This window comes from Hetaerina americana, unplaced genomic scaffold (genome assembly GCF_022747635.1).
Source record: "Hetaerina americana unplaced genomic scaffold, ioHetAmer1.1.p SCAF_37, whole genome shotgun sequence".
NCBI classification, from domain to species: Eukaryota; Metazoa; Arthropoda; class Insecta; order Odonata; family Calopterygidae; genus Hetaerina; species Hetaerina americana.
In genome coordinates this window covers 315,469-334,069 of record NW_027286952.1, presented here as the reverse complement: position 1 = coordinate 334,069, position 18,601 = coordinate 315,469, and the positions used below count along the sequence as shown (strand labels likewise).

Genomic DNA, 18,601 nt, shown 5'->3' with positions numbered 1-18,601 from the left:
ACTATCATGTCACGGCATAAGCTTCCAGAATAATGGATGGACATCAGCATAATAGTATCCGATATCATAATGATATCCTTAAGCTAATATCAACGGGGTTGATAGTAAGTGAATAACCCTAATACCGTTGTTTATAAGCACCCCATCCAATCGTTTCTCAATATAGTTCGTTTGTAAATGCGCGGGAACGACAGCTGACTCCAGAGTAGCGAATCTTACGCATTGCGCAGCTTTTTCTATGCGAGTATTCATATTTAGTGTTGTTTTTCTTGTTGACCTTGACGTAAGTTGATGTGACGACTCGCTGCCAGTGAATTCCGAAGTTTTACTTCTCTCTCATAGAAATGAGTTCAATGTTAAGGCATATTTCATATCCTTCTTTGAGGCGGTGTATAACTAAAATAAATTTGAATGACACTTTCAAGGTAAGACTGGAACTTGTTGCCGTTTTTCTTATATTTCCCGTGTGGTTGTGTATCATCTGGTATGATTGCATGTCAACAGTTATCAACGACCAATTTCTCAGTTGACGCAAAGAAAAATGCTAAGTTTTATCCTAACGCTGTAGAGGCCATTCGGGATATTCCTGACGGTGCCAAACTTCTAGTTGGAGGTATATAACATCATACGCGTTGAGTATTATGTATTTGGTGATGCAAAAATTTTTGGATCACGATAGCCTCCCTTTGAGCCTCTCCAATTGTGTTTTTAAATGTGTTTTTTTATATTTATCAATTAAGGTTTCGGCCTTTGTGGTATCCCAGAAAACCTCATTTCAGCGTTACTTGAACTTGGGACAAAAGATTTAATCGTTGTCAGTAACAACGCTGGAGTTGACAATTTTGGCTTGGGCCTGTTGCTGAAGCAAAAGCAGATAAGGCGTATGATTGCGTCTTATGTCGGGGAGAATGCAGAATTCGAGCGGCAGTATTTAGCAGGAGAATTGGAAGTGGAACTTACACCACAGGTCAGAAAAAAATCAGCCTTTTGATCACTGTACTGTAGCATGGAAAAAAAAACTTGGCGCATTTTTAACGGCAGTGACGAACCGCACGGCTTGCCTTGCTAAAAACAACCATTTCTCTCGGAAGAAATAGTGGGTTCCCTTGTTATCAGTCTCACCAAATGTTTCGAAAAAGGTTCGAAATGTACGAAACAGAAACCTTGATGAAATCTATATCATGCCATGAATTTATTATATGGTATCTATCATACTTACTCAAAACTCCCCATTGGTTACCTTCAAATCCTATTTCTCTTTATATACTACATTCACCATATACTTTTCATAGTATTTCTCCCGATACTATTACCTCTTCCATCCACATTTCCTGTGGCTGGATTTCATGTCAAAATGTTACTCCTTCTGTAATGAATAGTTTCAGGCGTAACTTTGTGGAATTCTTCCATAATGAATAATGTTAAAACAAAGCTTTGTAACTCCTCATAAAAAATAAGCTTTATCTCAACCCAGGTTTCCTTGCAGTGCAGCGTCTTCAGGCTAAGAGGGTACATCCAAACAGAGATATAAATATATTGGTTGTGGGTGTGGGTTAGAGATTGGTTGGAGAGGGATGGTAAAGGGAGGGGTAGAGCACTGTCCAAGACCGGCCATTCATAAGTTAGGTACAAAGTAAGGGGAGGAAAGGGGAAAATGGCAGAGTGGCTCGTCCAGGGGGGGGCCCTTCCAAACGCCCATGTGTTTTGCCAGCCCAAGGAGAGGGGAGGGAGAGGGAAAACAATGTCATTCACTTGAAGGTTTTCACCTCAGTTCTTAAGCATTTCCCACTGTTCCAGAATGTCTAGCCTGACCCCTTTGCTCTCAAAGTGAAGAAGCTGAGGGGTGCAATCACTGAGTGTGTTGGGTGTCCAGTGGATGTTTGGCAAACAAAGAACATGAATCATTCCTCCTGCAGCAATACTTAAGTTCTTGGATCCTTTCCTTGAACTTCCTCCCGGTTTGCCCGATATTTGCCCTGCACATGGCCGGGCAGTCCCTACACTGTAATTTGTCGACTCCACTTTTGTCGAGTTTTTCCACTTTGTCTTTGGTAAAGGATAAGAAGTTTTTTAATTTGTGCTTACTGAATAAGGCAATCTTGTATTGTGGGAAAGGTCTTTGCGATATTAGGGAAATGTAACACTGCTATGGGAACTTTTTCCATTGTACTTTTTCGTCTTTGAAACTGCTGTGCATTTGTCTGGTGGCTATTCTCTCCAATTTTTTACAATGCAGTTTACTTATTAGGTCAACCTGATATCCGTTACTGGTGGCAATTTGTTTGATGATTGACGGCTCCCTTTCCCGATTTTCCTCTTACTTAGGAATGGCTAACAGCCTACGAAGGAAGGAATAGAAGGCTGTGTACTTTTATGATATGTGATGCGTGAATGAAGCATGAATTGTTTGGTCAGTCGCCATGTTCTTCCTGAAGATCTTAAATTGAAGGCTCCTCCCAGTCCGTGAAATCTTCAAATTAAGGGAGCCTTCTTCTATTTCTGTCGTGAACTGAATGACTTTGTTCTGTTTGTTTTAGGCTTTGAAGAACAATGTCAGCTGTCTCACAGTGTCACCTTACGCACTAAACATGTCATTCACATAGCGGAACCACTTAAACATACAGTTAAGACATTTTATGTCACAAGAAAATAGTTCCCATTCCTATCCATGAAAACTTTGGCTATTGATGGTGATAAAGAGGAGTCCATGGCCAGCCCACTCCATTGGTCATAAATTTTGTCATTGAATTTGAAATAGTTCTGAGGCACACAAACCTCCATTAACAAACTTAGCTCAGAACTCACTTGGACCACAATACCGTTCACTAGTGTGGCTTCCGCTAGCAGTAATGCTTCTTTGTGAGGAATGCTGGTGAATAAACTCCTTACATCCAGGGATACTAGGATGCAATTCATTGGGTGGGTAACTTCTCCCAGCTTACAGGATAAGTCCATAGAGTTTTTAACTCCCAATTTCTGGGTAAAATCCGAGGAAATCACTTTCTTGGCAATCAAGTGATTTGGTGCAGAAGTATTGGGCAGTGCTGACCTCATTTGTAAGTCTTCTTTGTGCGTCGTGGGTAATCCAAAGAACCTCGGGGCTCTCAAAGTCATTGGAATCACACAATTGTTTTCATTACGAGCATTGTCAGATAAACGGATGAACATTGTCAGAAACACTTCTGCAGCTCTATTGAAAAGTGATTGTTGAGTCCTTTTTTTAGGAGGGCTACGTCATTGCATTTCAATGATCTCCTCACATTCTTTCATGTAGTCTTCTTTTTCAATGAACTAACGCAGACTTTCCCTTGTCTGCTTTCTGTGCCACTAGGTTCTTATCCTGCCGTGACCTTTTGGTGGGATTAAATGCTAGAGGGTCGGTCGGGCATGACACCACTCCTTACTGGTTTTGTTTTGAAGATGGAATCTGAACAAATTTGATGAAGCCTCACAGCCTGCAATGGACTTGGCGGAGGCAACCAAAGCAGAGCGTACTCATGCTTTGCTCGTCCCAAGCTTAAGGGGAAGTCTTCTTCAAAGCGCCTTCATTTATCCAACCTCTCTGGCCATGTGGAGAAAATCACCCATGATGCCTTCTTCTTGTGCCCTGCAAATTTCCTCTTCAAGTATTAATTTTACCCTCTGAATTCAGTAGTGACACAATTCAATCCACAACCCGTGGGTGGCACGGAAGGGGTTGATGTGGTGCTTGTAAGCTGTAGCCTTGTCCCGAGGATTGATGGTGGTGCTCTGGTTTGGAGAGGGGTGGGAGGCACCAATCAGAAGTTGTCATGTCTGCAGGGATATCGGGGCCTCCTCTGATGACCCTCAGCCAGTAGTCTAAAGGTGTGGGAACCCTCTGAACCACTGTGGTGTTCACTACGTGTCCGAGGCCGCCAGCTGTGTTGTGGTTGAACATTAAGGCTCTGCAGGGCTTTCTTAGATTGAAGCGTAGGGGAGAGCACGTAGGTCAAATGGTGGGTCTCAAAGTGGGGCCCTCTTGGCCAAATATAATGGAATGAGGGCCAGTGCTAGGGATGTATACCACAGGTCTTTTAATATGAATTGGCATCGGATAATTTGCAAGTTATTCAAAATAATTGAGAGAAGGATCCCCATTAAATATTCAATCAACCCTAATGTCAAAGAAGCACAGAAGGTGATGATGTGGCCCTTTTTTATCGGGGAGAATTGATGACTGGGACATTGGACCCCGTCACCACATCTCTGCAATCGCTCTATATATGTACTGTGAACGTATTACCCATGCAGCAACTTTATTTGTCATATGATTCAAGTACACTTATGGAATTCATCAACCTACGTGTTGAGAATTTCCTTTTTAACCTGAATAGTGTATATTTTGGCCATCCACCTGGTCAGATAATCAGATGCTGGCATTTTGAAGGCTGACCCTGCCCCCAAAATGATGGAAGCTGATTACCTGACCCGGTGAAAGACTTAATGCCCAGCGTGTGTCAGCAAAGCACCAATCCTCCTCCACCATGACAGGGTACATTGGCGGAGCGGCTCAGGGCAGGTGGCGCTGGCATTCCAGCCTTCTACACAACGGCAGCCTATGGAACGTTGATCCACGAGGGGGGCGCGCCCATCAAGTACGTGCCCAGTGGCGGTGGACAGGTGAGCACTCATGTTGCTGGATGTTTCACTGCCGGCAGTATATTTGTCTCTTACGGTGTCTCCTTGTCCACAGGTTGAAATAGCAAGCTCCCCGAGAGAGCAGCGCACATTTGGTGGGCGCCAGTACATCATGGAGGAGGCGATCACTGGTGACTATGCTCTCGTCAAGGCGTGGAGAGCAGACAAGGCGGGGAATTTGATTTTCAGGTGAATATGATGACGTGCCCTCTAGGTTAACTACCACTCTAAGGCAAGGTTCTCATCCTTTGTATTTACGTCCATGACCCTTTACTTTGGGAAAATAGATCAGGTTAGCCAAAGTAAAGGGCTGTGAGCTCAGGATAAGGACAAACACTAGGAAAGATGGGAAGAATCTGATGGGAAAGTTCCCTCTCTTGCTCACGTAGTAAATTTTCAATTGTAAGAAATTGTTCGTGGTAGACAAAAAGTTGAAAGAGTAAGAAGATACAGCTAATTGCCTGATCCCATCGTATAAGTTATCAATAAATCATTGGCTTTGACTTGGAATCCTAAAATATCCATGTTGAATTCAATATTCATTCAGGGCGATAATTTGGAATATTTTGCTTTTCTGGTGGTATCACCAATGATGGAAGTGTAGGTGAATGCGTACTCCTGGATACAAAGGAAATATTAGATTTCATGGAGAGTTCCATCAACCACTTAAAGGTTGCGGCACTCGGGGACGGTACCAAACATTAATAATAAATAATAAATCCCTTGCATGCAATTGATGGTGAATGGCATTATTTCTACATAAATTTTGTTAGATCTTTAGTCAAATGTGTAAAATGACCCTGCTTGGCATGACTACCCTTGCTGACAATATTTATGTACTTCCTCTGTTGAATCTCAAAGAGTATTTCAGCAAGTGCACATGATAGTGTGGTAAGCAGCCAACAACATAGTATTGCAAAAGGTCAATGCCTTTATTTTGGTGCTGATGTATGGAGTGAGTGGCCGAGGGGAATGGGATTGTTGATGCGGAAGTGCTGAGATGGAATGAGAGAGGACAGGGGCCAACCAACGACTGCCTGCCCCAGGGCCCTGGGAGGGGGCAGTAGGGTGGTCGGGGAGATTAGAGGCATTTAGAAATGAACCTTGGGTGACTGCCCGTTAGTCTAGTGCTTCCTTTTTTACTATTTATGAAACAGCAGACGTTACTCATGTCATATGTAATGGTATTCAATTGGTTATGATGGGATTGCTGTTTCATTCCCGTACATTAAAATTTTCCCTGTGATAGAGGTAGAATCTGTGTGATTGAAAAATCTAATATTAGTTAAATGGGTCATTGTTTATAAAGGGGACCATTTTACAATTGCCCCTCTTTATAGTACTACCTTAAGTGGTGGTGACCAACTGGTAAAGTCATGTGCACCAATAGGGATGGATGGGAAAGGATGAAGGGTGGGGAGAAACCCGACATCGGCATTAGCCTACTCTTCTCGAAAGGTGCCAAGGGGTCTGCAATTTAACATCCCATCCAACGGGTGTTGTACTCACTCCAAGCGCCCGTCACAAAGCACCCAAAGTAGGGATCGGGATACCTTTGAAAAATGTATGTCGCCTCCAGGTGTCGAATTCAGGCCTTCTGCATGGGAAACTGGTTCATTAGCCACCACACGGCTCCAATCCCGGCATCTCTTGTTCAATGTTGTGATTGATTACCAGTGGTGCCACTGTTTAATGTATGGGGTTTAATGTAAGTGGCAATAGCGTGACTTGCCGGGAAAGCAAAGTCTGTGAATGGGTGTTTGCCTTTGGCAGGAAGACGGCTCGCAACTTCAACCCACCAATGTGCAAGGCGGGGCGCGTGACAGTGGCCGAGGTGGAGGAGGTGGTGGAGGTGGGGGACATTGCCCCCGAGGACATCCATGTGCCCAGCATCTATGTGCAGCGTGTCTTCCAGGGCACCAACTACGAGAAGAGAATCGAGGTGAGCTCTGACTGTGCTCCGCTGTGGCTGGCATTTGCAGGGATCACTTTCAGTTCTGAGCATCTCTGCTTGAATGTGAATGGGCCGTGCATCAAGCCCTCTCCCTTCCGTATTGTATGTCATCGAAAGTAGGCTTGCGGTGCCTCCCACCCTCCCTCCCTGCTTCCATTTCCCCTCCCCTATCCACGGGGTGCCCCCTTGACGGTGGTAATATTATGTGCAGTAGTCCCCCATTCGACATTCGTTTGATCCATGACGCACCCAATGGGGCGCTTCGGTGAAGCTGCCGCAGAAACTATCCCTGTAGCACTGCCAACAAGTCACGCTTGGCTTTTGATAATCAGGATTTGCAAATTTGTGTTTTCAATTTGCAAGTTAGTTGGTCAAAATTCCTTTGACCAGAAAACTTGAGTTATTGTGTTGGCATTAGCATTTCGTGAAGAGGAGAGAGTGAGGTGCATAGTCATGAATTTGTCGGAATCCTTTCACTTCCTAACTGCGTCATCACCATGCATTGAGGGACAGGAAAGGGCACTGTAGAAGGGCGTAGCATCGGAAGCCGCCACAGCTGATTCAAACCCACGATCGTTGCGAAACCATTGTGGCATCTACCATCACGGTGCCTCCACTGCGTATTGTAGAGGCTTATTCCAGCTATGCCTGCGGATAAGTGGTCATCTTTAAGTCACACCATAATATCATCCAAACACTTGAAGGAGGGCCTCACCGAACTTAGAACAATGAAGTTCCAGTCGTGTAAAGCACATCATTATCAGATTTCTTTTATACGCCACTTGCACCAAAACGCCACTTCATGCCGGAACGTGGAAATCCTTATCACTTGAGAACCTGGTGTCAGTTTCTGTACTGTGCTGCGGCTCCATCTGTGGAGAAAAAGAAGTACTCTTGGAAAAAGAAATTTTTATTTTTAGAAAGTGAATGATGTAATGCTTGGTAATGAATGGATAATGGGTGTGACATGGGATAAAGATTCTAAAATAATCCCAAAATTTTAAGTTGTGACTTCATCCTTATTGAGCCATAATTTGGTGCGCTGCTGCTGACCTTCAGTCCCTCTCATTCTGGCGAAGCATACTCCAAAGATTAAATGGGAATCCTAAAAAGCTAGATCACACTTTAACATTCATGATGCAAGGTGTAGTGTTGCTTTAATCTTTACAAATGAAGTTATTTCAAAAATACAAATGTGAATAATTACTCTGAATAACAATCTCTAAGGTTTCTCTCCATCTTTTATTTTGTCATGCATTGGATTCTTTACAACTTGTGCAGAATATTGCACGTTCCCACAATATTGGGAATCAAAGATTTCACTGCGTTCAATAGTTGGCTGGATGGGTTTTATAAATAGGCGCAATCATGTATACAAGGCTACGAGTGGTGAAAGTAGATGTGGTGACATCTCGACTGCAACTCGGTGGAAGGATTCAGAATTGTTTAAACGTTTTGAAGGCTATGGCCTGAAAAATGTTTTCAATGCAGACGAGAAAGGGTTGTTTGTTTAATGAGCTGCCAGCAAAAGCACTGTGCTGCTTCAAGGGGGGGCAATGTCATGGAGGGTTGCTGGGCAAACAAAGGCTTACTATCTTATCACTCAAAGATACAGGCAGAAGTGAGAAAGCTTCAGCCACGAGTGGTTGGTATGTCACCTTGAACTGGATGCTTAAAGCATTTTTTTTTTTATTCAGTATAAGTCCGAAAACAGCACATTTAGGCCTTTACATCGAACTATTAACAACGATAACAATGTCACATATACAAACACCCAAGCCCTAGATGGAGGGAAACTCACCCAGGCGGGAATCGAACCCGCGACCCTTGGAATGGCAGACGAGGACGTTACCCCCGCCGCCACCGGGGCCGGCAAAGGCATTTGAAAAAGTTGCCCACTAGATGTACAGCAAATTTACAAAGCACCTCTGAAATATTCAAGGATGAGCTCCATACTATGTTAGAATGGGGTCTCAGAACTGGAAAATTCTGCTCTTCATTGATCCACGTCCAGGCCATCTGCCAAATGTACGCCTGAGAACTGTCCGGTCACAATGTTTTCCTGCAAACTGTACTAGTGATCTCCAACCGCTGGATAATTCACTCATGTTAGGTACATTGTTGAAGAATGATTATGCACAGAAAATCATGCATGAGCATGATTATGGTAGGATTATAAAGTCAATCAAAGTAAGCACTGGTTGCTTTACGCAACATATCATGGGCTTGGAAGCAAATAAAGGACTCGACAACTCTGTGCAACTGCTTAAGGAAGGCTGGATTTTATGTTGCTTGCGATGAAGAAATTACAGTTGAAGACATTCATAGTGAAGATGATGATGATACTTCAGACAATGTCAAATCAAACATGTGAAGTTGAAAATTCTACTTTTCCAAACATTTTGATTTTCAAGCATTTTACTCTGTTTATCTGGCGTTCCTGGAAAAGTGCATGTAAGGGGTTTAACTGTATCTATATTTCCTCTCTCCATAGCTGACTATTTAGTTTCTAATTTCCCTTGTCTTAACACAATCCCAATATTCCTAGTCCCTATTCTAGCTAGTTTGGTCCTCTTCTCTGCTGCTGCTGTCGCTTTCACTTTGCGAGGGTTTCATGAGATGATGATCACGGAAGCCTTGCCTCTCCCTCTCCTGGGGATGACACTCTGCTGACAGGGCTGAGTGCCTATTTGCCAGGACTCATTTTCATCATAGTGTTCATACTAAAAGTCTTGGGAATAATAATTGAGGTGGTTTCCCATTGCCTTCCTCAATAATGTTTTTACCATGACACCATCACTCAATGGTCAGATGCCTTTGTAGCCACCTCACTGAGGAACAGATGCTGTGTGGATTACCTTTCATCTGGCTCCTAATCTTAGACCTATCTGGCATGGGTCACCCCATGCGGGTAGGAGCAATTACCATTGCTCCTACCCGCACAGCTCTAGGAGTCATCAGAACACATCAAACCTCGGGTGAATGCGGAGGGATCTCTCCATTTACAGTGGAATTATGAGAATTTGTTGAGAACTCTGTAAAAGAAGCAAATATTGAACTCCAATACAAAATCACAAACTTCACAATTTTTTCATGATTGTGAAAACTGCTGATCTTAGTTATAAGGCAAGATGAAGCAATCATAAATATCATACCTTGTTTTTGTGTACTGTATTTTTATACTTATTTTTGATACTATTAATTGCAAATAATTTTCATTTTGGCTCGATGGCTTGCTGCACAAGGCCACTGGGTGCCTACAAAGAAATGGCCTATTTAAATTCCCCTGAAAGTAAAACCTCCATTTCCTCCATTGAAGTGGGTCTTGGCTACTTTTCCATTATTTGTGTCGAATTAATGCATTGATAAATTGCACTAATGCAAGTGAATATTATTAGATGCAGGAAAGTACCCTGTTGGCCTCTGGTGGACACGAGAGGTGCTGCAGTGGCCCACGTCCAAATGAGGGCCAGGTGCCTATGGCTTCACGATCGGGGTGACTCGGGGGGGGGGGGGGGAGTATGTTGAAAGCCGGTTGACGGCTGCATGCACCAATAAACCCCTTCCTTATATTTTGATTCAGAGGCTGACCTTGAAGAAGAAGAAGCGAGCATCTTCGGCAGCGACCACCAACCCAATGGCAGCCTTGAGGGAGCGCATTGTGCGACGTGCCGCCATGGAATTCCGAGATGGGATGTACGGTATCCTTTGCTGAATTAGCTTTATACTTTAATTTTTAACTTATGAATACTGGCTTTCATATTTCTTATAAGATGATTGATGTTGTTGTATTTTTGGTGTGTCTTTGGTGAGGAAGAGTCTATGTGGACTGATTCGTAGCATTTATGAGAGAGGAATCTGGCCAGATAAATTTTCAAAATGTTCAATAAAGATAAATTATTTTGCTATTTTGATCACTGATAGAATTTTAACATGTCTTTATATACGTATATGTTCTGTTTAGGAAAATTAAATTAAAGTGGTGAAAGGATGCAGCATTGTGCTGTGTAACATTTTTCCTTCAGTAAGTCCTTAGAGAGTAGTATTGGAAAGGATTGCTTTTAGCTAGACTGTTGTTTAATTTCAGCTGTATCCATCTCTGATTTTATTGCCATAATCAATTGAAGCCACAAACTTTTGGTCATTTAGAAAAATTGAAGAAATAAGTTTCGTATGGTGATTAAACTCCTCTATGTAAAAGCCATAATATCGAAAGAAATTAAAGCAGAGTTGGATGAAGTTGATGGCACATCTGTTCCTGTGTTTGCAGTTGTTTACAATTGGGCAAATGGGTTTCAAACACAACCATTTATCCAAAAATGAGCGACATCGTTCGAGACATCTAACGGAATCGACTTCCTTCAAAATGCTTGAAAAAGTCCATGTTATGGTTTTGAGTGATCAATGAATCAAAGTTTGCGAAATAGTTGAGGCCATGGGCGTATCAGCGGGCAGTGTTTTCAATTTTGAACAAAATATTGGGTGTGAAAAAAATCTCGGCAAGATGAGTGCCGCATTTGCTCTCGGTGGAGAATAAATGCAATGGTGCTGTTAATTCGGAAGCTGGTTTGGTGCTTTTCCTGATGAGCATCTGCCTTAATATGTGATAACTGTGGATGGAACATGGATGCACTGCCGGGGATCGGGATGGTGCGGGGGCTAATGTACTGGCTTCCCACCCAGAGGGCCTGGGTTCAAATCCCTGGGGTGACCGATATTTTTCAGTGGTATCTCAATCCCTACTTGCGGTGCTTTCTGGTGAGTGCACCGTCCGTCGGATGGGACGTTAAGCTGCAGATTCCTTGGATCCTTGTGTTAAAAGAAGGCTAATGTCAATGCAGAGTTCCCCTCCTCCCTCCTGTCCATCCCCTATGGCACAAATTACCTCAGCTGTCAGCCACCTCCCCCACAACTACTGCTATGGATATACTGCTACACTCCAGAGACAAAGGAACAGTCCAAACAGTGGGTTTCTAAAGGTGATCCTACCCCAAAGAAGGTGAAGACAGAGAAATCAGCTGAGAAGGTGATGGCCATGGTTTTTGGAATGCTCACAGATAAAAGACTCATAATGGAAAATTATGAAGATTTCCTATTTCTGTTTTGAGGACCTTGTGAAATCCTACTCGGTGGACAGCTGATAAAATTGGAGAAACGTCAGGAAAAGTGTATCCAGCCAAAAAGGGATGTCGAAAAATAAAAATTTATCCAAAATAATTCGTTTTTCCTCAGTACTTCTGGAACAACATATTATTTATTTAGTAATTTATTTAGTAAAAAATTGTGCACATACAGCAGGATTGCCAATTTATGCAAAAGGATTCCTCAGGTAAAAGAGAATTAACTAATTTTCTTGAGTCCATCAAAATGATTGCTTGAAATGTAATAGGTAATGAGTAAACGATGTGAGCAAATGGGCAACATGGGCACTGCAACTGGATGCGCAGACATGTTGAATGAGAGAGGTTTTCTATGATGAGGGAAGTGTCATGATTTCTCAAGCAATGCCCGTTTATAAGAGTTGCAGATTAAAATGCTCCAGAGGTACCAAATTAAGAGTTGTCAATGAAGAAGATAAGGTAGTGGCCACAAAAGGTGATGTGGGCATCACTCCTTTCAGAGGTGAGTTGTGTTGGCAAAATCATTTGCAGTTAGTGTTCGTCCGTGGTGTTTGTGGAGCACCCTGCCTGCAGCTGTTGTGCGCCCTCTGAACACCACTCTTTGCTTGCCAAAGATTTGCTTCCTTAATGAGTTATGCAGCCAACCTCGGGATAGGGATCCCAATGCTTGCCAGCAACTATATCCCTGAGGGCATGACCGTGCACCTGCAGAGCGAGAACGGACTGCTCGGCCTCGGACCATTCCCGGAGGAGGGCCTGCAAGTGAGCAAGAGCCTATTTCCCTCCCTCTCTCTCCCAACCTTTTCCAACTACGCAATTAATTTCTCACGCTATTCTAGAGACAGTTGTATTGATGATTATGATTTTTAGTCTTTCAGCCTGTGGGTGTTTGTAGGGATTCTTTGCCCACGTTATTCTAGAGGCATTCACGGTGTTGATTACCTTTCTAAATCTTGGGATGCAATAAATTGCTGAGCAACTGTCTGTCTAAATAATATCCTCAGGAATCTTTTAAGCTATACTGCAATACTAAGAATCCTTTTTTATTTTCTGTGAATATTTGTGATTGTCATTAATCTGAAAGCCACTGTAATGTTGCTCCATGATATCTTGGAGGACTGAGGCTTACTTTGGGGGCCATTTTGTGTTGTTTTTTGAATATATATTCCTAACTTTCAAGTCTAATGCTCTTATATTTTTCTAAACCGGCTTTTTTCACTATCTGAAAATGTGAAATGGTGCTTGAATGAGATTAATGGTGATTGCTGAAAATGCTCTCAATTTATTCTATTTCCCAGGATCCAGATTTAATCAATGCAGGCAAAGAAACAGTGACTGCCCTGCCGGGTGCTGCTTATTTCTCCAGTGATGAAAGTTTTGCTATGATTCGTGGGTGAGTCTATCACATTCTAATGTATGCTATTCTTTGATCTGACAATGTAGACAAGAACAGGGAAGGTTTTAAATTTTTTTTGAGAATTGTGAAAAATATACGGTGAAACCTAATACAATGAGCGCAATTAATTCCAGGAACTTTATAAAGAGAATCAGTCATTGAGTGAAATAATGTCATGCATGTAAATTAATGTAAAATTCTTTGTGTACAAAGTTTATTCAGAGAAAATTATCCGAAGAAAAGTCTCTTGAACCTAGGCTGAATTTATAATCTGCTTACTGATGAGAGGGAGGACACAGAAACCACTCAAAGAGCTGGAGGGAGTTAATGGCAAATCTGCTCCTGAGTTTGTGACTGGTTACAATTGCATGTATTAGTTTAAATATTACTCTATGTCCACAAATGATGTACATTATTCAGGCGTCCAGCGCAAATTGCTTCCTATGAAATGATTGATGTACCTCATGGTATGGTTTTCAGTAATCGATGAATGAAAGCTTGTGGCATAGTTGAGACCACGGGCATATCACAAAGTAGAGTGTTTTCAATTTTGAACAAAAAATGGAATGTGAAAAAAATATCGGCAGGATAGGTGCCACGTTTGCTCTCAGTGGATAATAAATGCAATTGTGTGGTTGATTCAGAGGGCGGATTGTTGCCGTTTGCAACAATCCAGCAATATCGCAATCCTGATGAGTGCATAACTTTGGACGAACATAGATACACTGCAACACTCCCGAAATGGAACAACAGTCGGAACAGTTGGTTTCTCAAGGCCTTCGGCTCCAAAGAGGGTGAAGATGTGATATTTGCCGACAAAGTGATGGCCATGGTTTTTTGGGATGCTCATGGAATCATCTGCATTGTTTACTTGCAAAAGGGATAAACATTAAATGGAGAGTGTGATTCAATATTACGGCACTGATTGAGCCAAGAAATCAAGAATCTTAGCCTCATTTGGCTGAGAAAATCATTCTTATCATGTTATTGCCCTATTGTTGATGTAATCAGCCAATATTTCCGATCTGGCTGTCTTTCCATCTGCCACATAGCCATTACACCCAAAGCATATCTAGTGGATCTGAAATGGTTAGATCCAGCTAATTGAAAATCAGTGTTTCTTTTTCACTGCGTGTGGCCTCTTGTCCTGTTCGTTAATGATCTGCCAGAATATTTCACTGGGAGTTAACAATTAATGTATGCTCATGATACATCAACCTAATATATGTTAGTAAAAATTCTGATTTGAACAATCATTAGACAATCAACGTGTAATGACATGCTGAAGTGTTGTGGCTTAAGTAACATTATTTCAAACAATGAAGGGACTCTTGTATTCATTTTTATACCAAGGGAGCTTGTCTTTTAGATGACTTAACTCTTAATATGCTTTTCTCAGTATCAGGTTCAGTGAAATTTCTCATGTTCCATAGACTGTGAACTTGGCTATATATGTGTCAGAATTGGCTAAGCAAAGGGCTCTCAGTATTTTCATGCTTTGAAAGTGTGCACCTTAAATGTCTGTCCATTGGCACACTTACCTCTCTGTATTATGCTAAAGTGCCTGCTAATCTGGTATGGGGCGTTGCGTTTTGGGGAATTGATCCATCCATTTCTTCAGGAGCATTCTTGTCATAAAAGCAAGTAATTAAAGCCTTGACTGGACAGTATACTATTATTCTATCCTGGTAAATTACTCTCTAGCCCACAAAATGGTAACTCTTATTTAATCTACATTTTTCCATGGCCCTGTTTGTAAATAGTCACCCTCTGTTTTTCCTGTGAATGTTGGCATTCATAATTGTCATGCCTGTATGGCAAAATTAACATCGGAAGGAATCAGTGTTTGTGCACCCTCTGCCTTAAAGAGCGTTGGTGAGGCACCTGGTCTATATTCGGTCAGATTCCCATATGCATCTGGTCTCCTTTCATCTGGCACAATTTTCAAAAGAAGGCCAAAGCTAATCCTGTAAAGTGAACCATAGGCATGAAAGCAAATGTGAAATTTTGGCAGATAAGTTGTGATACATTTACTTATGTTTTGTATTGTGTGTTCATGGTGACATTTATGGTTGCATGAACCTATGGAATGGAAATAAATTAGGCCATGACTTGGTCAAACTCGTGGCCTTGTTTCTGTCCCTGTACAGCTGAGAGGGTGTGGTGAGTGAACATCCCAAATGGCAGTTTGTTCCACAGAATCCCATGAGAGGAAACGAAATCCTCGGATCACGACCACTTCCTCTTGTCCAGGATAAGGGGTGTGTTGGAATGCACTTTGACCTTATGCAAAACACTCTCTTGCAGGGGGCACGTGGACATAACAATCCTCGGGGCGATGCAAGTGTCGCAGCAGGGCGATTTGGCCAACTGGATGATCCCTGTAAGTTCTATGCTGTTTTTCTCTCTTTCTTCACCCTCCGTTGATATGGGGACCCAGGGTTGATTCATTTATATCACTGGTTACTGGCATTAGCCAAAATTCAGTGTGTTACCCCCCCTGGCCAGGGCAAATGACATTTTTAAGCCCTTTCTCAAAGTCTCCCCTTTCTTCCTTGTGAAAAGGAGTGCAGCTTTGATGCATGTTCTCAAACACGGGTGACTCTGCCACCTGGTTGGCCCATACACATTGAGAAAAGACAAGAGCAATGGATGGACGCCATTGGAGGGCCTTTGACGGCCTTGTTTTCTCCCTTTCCGCCCAAGCCTTCAAAAGATTCTTGGGGAATGACGGAGAGAGTTTTAATGACAAGAGTTCAAGTGATTGCACGTGACTTACTTTTGCCGAAGGATATCTTGTAGATGTTTAATAGCAGAGATGTGGAAGGAGAAGAGTGAAAAATAGTGGCATTCATTAATTCTCTCTGCCAGAGTGCCACGAGACGTGGTTTCAAAGTAGAATGAAATGGCACTGCAAAATTAAAATTGAGGTGGCAATGAAAGTGTGCGAATGCTGTACTCCTTGGCGTAACGGCCTAACCGTATTGGCTGCCATTTGTGCTCTCAGTCCCAAACACAAAATGAATCGGAGAGGTGGCATTCGCTTAGAATGTGGCTCAGCCCCTCACTCAAATGGTAGGCTATGATGGGAAATGTCTCAAAATGGGGGAAACCAGGTGCATGGATGATTGATTTCCCTGAAGGTGGCAGTTAGATCCTCCTTAACTCTCCAATTACAAAAATAAATACAGGGTTCGTCCGGAAAATAAGTGTACTGACTCCTGGGCTGGGCGCGCTGCTCCAGGCGCTCCCAGCACCGCTCTGACGGGCTGCGATTGGAGGGGGGTATGTTGGCAAGCGACGCTGAAAAAGGCAGTCGGCTCTGAGCTGTGGTGTAGTGAGGAGCTCTGTTAACGCGAACCTCCACGCTCGACCCACGTCACGGAACGCGATGCCGAAGTTTTTGAAGCAGCGTTATTCCATCAAATTTGCGGTAAAGCTTGGGAAATCGTCTACCGAAACTGTCGGTATGATTAAACAGGCTTACGGGGAGTCAGCCATGTCCAGAAACATGATCTTTCGGTGGCACAAGATGTTCGTGGAGGGCAGAGAAGAGGTCGACGATGAGTCTTCGAGAGGTTCCCGATGATGCCTTCGCGGGAGCATTCCAGGAATGGGAACGCCGCTGGAACAAGTGTATTGACTCACAAGGGTCCTATTTTGAGGAATATTAGCTTAAGATATGTAAAAGTGTAATAAATTTTTTTTCCTGAGCTCAGTACACTTATTTTCCGGACGAATCCTGTACTTTCAGCTTTTTTGTTTTAACTCTGGCTTGTTTTATTGTAATGCTTTATCATTTATCGATTTTAGCAATTTAATTTTTCCATCTGTTAGTTTGTAAATTTTGGCTTCATATTGTTGTCGTTACATTTTTGTTGAATTTTTTCATTTAAGTTCTAATGTCGCTGGAAATTAATGCATTTTACTTTAATTTTGACGAATACCAGGGAGATAAGCACCTCATAAGCCACAAAAAAATATCTTTTTTAAATTTGGGACTTTCTGCTAAATAAGCTCCAAGTTTGTGCCTCAACATAGCTGTCCGCTGCTGCATTTGATTTTCGCAGCATTTTCAATTACCTGCTTCGCAATTCAAAAATACCCTTTCTCCATTAAGTTTTTCCTATTCCTGTCAATGTGAATGAAGCAGGTTAAATGCTTAATTTTTCAATTAAGGAGTAGTAGGGAGCATGACAGGCAGGCTTCATGAGCAATCAAGTGAACGTCCGTCTTTTGTCTTTGTGTGAGTGAAATCATTGAAAAGTGAGCATGACTTGTGAGCATGGCTGAACTAGTCTGCAATTACAACCGATCAACGTCAACGATTTGCAGTAACTTCAAGGACAAGACCAAGGAGAGAGATGCTTCAAAGGGAGTGACGAGAAGATCTCTGTAATGGTTAGGTATTCTGTTAAGATGTCGAAAGGTTGCTTCTCATATGAATAAACGAAAAGCAACACTGTTAACAAGAAAATCATTTTTGAGAAATGGAGATTCTTGCCGACCTCATTAAGAAGATGACAGGAACATCTAGGCCGAAGAAGCATTTAAAGGGAGCCATGCTTGGTTTGATAAGTTTACGAGAAGAACGGACATCCACAGTATTTTGAGGCATGGTGAAGCAGTGAACTCCAACTCAAAGGCAGTAGAGATCTTATTCAAAGACTTTTCATAGATGCTGAGGGTTACCGGCCAGAAAAGGTTGTTGATTGTGATGGAATGGGTCTCTTCTGGAAGAAAGTGCCAAACTATATAACAGCAGAGGAGTATGCATTGCCCAGCCGCAAGCCACCTCACACTGCTATTTTGTGCCAATGCCAGTGGCAATTTGAAAATTAAACCCCTTCTTGTTCACCACTCAGGAACTCCATGAGGCATCAATGAAAAGTTAAGTCCATAAGAGCAGGCAGTGTGTGACTGGTCTTCTGCCAATGGAATTCTCATTCCAGCTCGTTCAGTCGGTCGGGTGTGCCTCAGGAGAGAGGGTTGTCCCTTCTTTACCACGCACACACAAAGTGCTCCCCATCACATGAGAAGCCCCCGACGGATTACAACTCTCTCACAATGCATTATTTAAGGATGTGATGTGGAAGGTTAACCTTGTTGCCTCTGATGCTGGTGTCATTTATGGTGTTCAGCTCAATGAATGTGACTCTTTAAAGGTGGTCAAGTTTTACACTGAATAATTACTTTGCATCCTGGTGGCTTATGGTTTATATTTAGCATTTATTCCGGTTTATTTTAACTGTATTTGAGCAACTTAAATTTTTATTACTGGTCAAGCCACTTAAATTCATTACTTTCAGGTGTCTTCTCGCAAGTTCATTTATACTATACCTTTTTGTGAGAGATTCTACTCTTTTCATAAGATAAGAAAAATTTTGGGAAAAAGCCTGGGAATACTGAAGTAATCAAAATGCAATATATGTAGCCAAGGCAGGGAATCTAGTGCAAGACGCTTTCGGGAAA

The 18,601-nt window shown here is 42.4% G+C and overlaps 1 protein-coding gene across 1 annotated transcript in view; it reads left to right on the top strand.

The window, feature by feature from the left end:
* The first annotated feature begins 248 nt into the window (after positions 1–248).
* Positions 249–18,601, top strand: part of SCOT (Succinyl-CoA:3-ketoacid CoA transferase) — a 29,202-nt gene continuing 10,849 nt past the window's right edge. The window contains exons 1-10 of the mRNA XM_071589340.1: positions 249–425; positions 505–613; positions 741–967; positions 4,513–4,641; positions 4,715–4,848; positions 6,433–6,601; positions 10,197–10,314; positions 12,374–12,495; positions 13,032–13,126; positions 15,437–15,512. Of these exons, the coding sequence (XP_071445441.1) occupies positions 345–425; positions 505–613; positions 741–967; positions 4,513–4,641; positions 4,715–4,848; positions 6,433–6,601; positions 10,197–10,314; positions 12,374–12,495; positions 13,032–13,126; positions 15,437–15,512 (1,260 nt within the window). The 5' untranslated portion in view covers positions 249–344. The remainder of the gene's footprint in view (positions 426–504; positions 614–740; positions 968–4,512; positions 4,642–4,714; positions 4,849–6,432; positions 6,602–10,196; positions 10,315–12,373; positions 12,496–13,031; positions 13,127–15,436; positions 15,513–18,601) is intronic.